Source organism: Trachypithecus francoisi, unplaced genomic scaffold, assembly GCF_009764315.1.
Source record: "Trachypithecus francoisi isolate TF-2019V2 unplaced genomic scaffold, Tfra_2.0 Lachesis_group8, whole genome shotgun sequence".
NCBI lineage: Eukaryota > Metazoa > Chordata > Mammalia > Primates > Cercopithecidae > Trachypithecus > Trachypithecus francoisi.
Genome location: NW_022681473.1, coordinates 2987121 through 2989956, shown reverse-complemented (window position 1 = coordinate 2989956; position 2836 = coordinate 2987121). Strand labels below are relative to the sequence as shown.

Here is a 2836-nt window from a genome sequence, read left to right as displayed (position 1 = left end):
GAAGTAAGACAGGACCTGGGTCAGGGAAGAGGTATTGAGGACTCTGGGCCGGGGACACAGCCCAGGCAAAGGTGTGACAGGGAGGTGTGTGTTGGCAGCTTGATCGCTGTCTGTCTGTCTCTCTCTCTCTCTCTCTCTCTCTCTCTCGCTCTCTCTCACCCTGTCTGTCTCATCTCTGTTTCTCTGTGTCTATCTCTGTCTCTGTCTCTTTGTATCTCTCTCCCTATCTCTCTCCCTGTCTCTGTCTGTCTCTGTCTCTCAATGTCTGTCTACATCTCTCTGTCTCTCCCTGTCTCTCTGTCTCTCTCTATCTCTCTTCTCTCTCGTGTCTCTCACCCCTGACGCCCTCACAGCTGAGCCTGGGTCCTGATGCATCTCCCAGGACTAAGAACCGGACCTGTGTGGATCCTGGGGGTGGAGGGACGGCTGGGAAGGGAAGGGCCGCTCTGAGACTCTCTGCCTTTCAGTGCAGCTTCGTATGGCCAATCTCTCTTGCGCTCTGAGAACATCTGAGAACTTCCTCAGCCTCGCTCCTTGCAAATGGCCGCTTGTATCTGCCCCTCCCCTTGTGTTAGCGGCTCCTGGAGAGGCCCCTCTGGCCCTGCCACTGTCACCAAAGCCCCTCCCTTGGTTTGAGGCTTCAGAGCAGCCTCCTGAGTGCACCGAGTGCACCGCCAGCAGCATGAGCCCTGGAATTCAGCCTCTGCTTAGGCCAGGAGTGCACAGGGAAGGCTGGGGGCTCCCTCCAACTCCTCACACCACATCTTCCCTCCTCCCTCCTCCCTCCTCCTCAGGCCACCTGGAGCCTCTGCCTTTGGGCACCTCCCTGGACACCTCCAGAGACACTCCGGGGAGGACTTCGCCAGCAGGCTGGTCTGGGCTCACCAGGTGGGAGCCCCATGGGGGTCCACCGTGGAGAAGCTCCTACCTCTGGGGGGAGAGGAAGGCCCCACACGTGGGCTCCCCACGCATGTCCCCTCTGTCTGCATAGCCTTCCCTGGCACATGGTGGAGGGTGCAGTGTCGCCCTCACCACATCCATGAGGGACACGGACATCTTTTGAGCACATTAGTGCACCGTGCCAGGAGCCCAGGGCCTGCCCGCAGGCATGGGGAGGCGTTAGGCACACCTGACCTGAGGTGCGGAGGGCTGAGCCCTGGCTCAGGTCCCGCTGCTGGGAAGGGAGGTCCAGGGGCTGCAGCCAGAGGGCATCTGCAGGGCCATGGATGCCACTCCCTCTGCCCCCAGCGGGGGCACAAAAGACGCCCGAGGACCATGTCTGTCTCCCTCTTGCAGGTCCCTCGCCAGCACGCTCTGAGCCGGCCAGGATGTTCGGGCTGTTCGGCCTCTGGAGAACCTTCCACAGCGTGGTCTTCTACCTCACGCTGATCGTGGGCCTTGGGGGACTGGTAGGTAACGGGCTGGTGCTCTGGAACCTCGGCTTCCACATCAGGAAGGGCCCCTTCTCCGTCTACCTGCTGCACCTGGCCGCCGCCGACTTCCTGTTCCTCTCCTGCCACGTGGGCTTCTCCGTGGCAGAGGCTGCCCTGGGTCCCCAGGACACACTCTACTTCGTGCTCACCTTCCTGTGGTTCGCGGTGGGGCTCTGGCTGCTGGCGGCCTTCAGCGTGGAGCGCTGCCTCTCCGACCTCTTCCCTACCTGCTACCAGGGCTGCCGGCCCAGACACACCTCGGCCATCCTCTGCGCCCTGGTGTGGGCCCTGACTCTGCCGGCCGTGCTGTTGCCCGCCAACGCCTGCGGCCTGCTGCGCAACAGCAAGCGCCCCCTGGTCTGCCTGCGCTACCATGTGGCCAGTGTCATCTGGCTCCTGGTGCTGGCCTGCGTGGCCTGCACGGCTGGCGTGGTCCTCTTTGTCTGGGTGACCTGCTGCTCCACGCGCCCGCGGCCCAGGTTCTACGGCATCGTCCTGGGCGCGCTGTTCCTGCTCTTCTTCTGTGGCCTGCCCTTGGTCCTCTACTGGAGCCTGCAGCCCCTGCTGAACTTCCTGCTGTCCATGTTTTCCCCGCTGGCCACACTGCTGGCCTGTGTCAACGGCAGCTCCAAGCCCCTCATCTACTTGGCCTCAGGCCGGCAGCCCGGGAAGCGGGAGCCACTGCGGGTGGTGCTGCAGAGGGCCCTGGGGGAGGGTGCTGAGCAGGGTGCCAGGGGACAGTCCCTGCCCATGGGCCTCCTATAAGTGGGCTTGCCCCACCCACAGGGCCTGCCAGGAAGTGCCCACCCCCCCACCCTCGCCCACCCCGCACCCAGACGCTTCCAGGACCAGGAGGAGCCCCACCTACCACCTAGCTCTTACCCTGAGCACCCAAGGGCTGGATACAACTGGAGAGACTTGGTCCTGACCACCCCCTGGCCAGGCCTGCTGAGGATGAGGGAGGCAGGAAAATGGAGCTGGAGAGAGATCGGGCAAGGTGGGAGAAAGGAGAAGCCTCCTGAATAGGGGTGAGAACGGGCACCACGCCCCCAGGCCCAGCCCAGATCCCCTCACCGGCCCCTCTCCACCCTGCTGCATCTCAGTCACAGGGGAGAAAACTGCCAAGTAAAACAGAGCCAGCCCCCAGCCCACACTGGCTGGACTGGAACTCAGGCTTCTGGACTCCTGGGCTACACCACAACCCTAATATTATCACGCACCTGAAACAAACTAACTTGATTAATACCATTAATATCATCCACCCTTCTATCCATAGGAGGCCTACCTCCACTAACCGGCTTTCTACCCAAATGAATTACCATCGAAGAACTTACAAAAAATAACAACTTTATTATACACACCATTATAATTATCATAACCCTACTCAACCTATATTTCTATCT

General features: G+C 61.2%; 1 protein-coding gene across 1 annotated transcript; it reads left to right on the top strand.

Annotated features, from left to right (window-relative positions):
- Positions 1 to 1308: 1308 nt before the first annotated feature.
- On the top strand, positions 1309 to 2620 carry MRGPRG (MAS related GPR family member G). Its single transcript, XM_033204287.1, has one exon. It carries the CDS (start codon positions 1329 to 1331, stop codon positions 2196 to 2198), a length of 870 nt encoding a protein of 289 aa, XP_033060178.1. The 5' UTR covers positions 1309 to 1328; the 3' UTR covers positions 2199 to 2620.
- Positions 2621 to 2836: the final 216 nt, after the last annotated feature.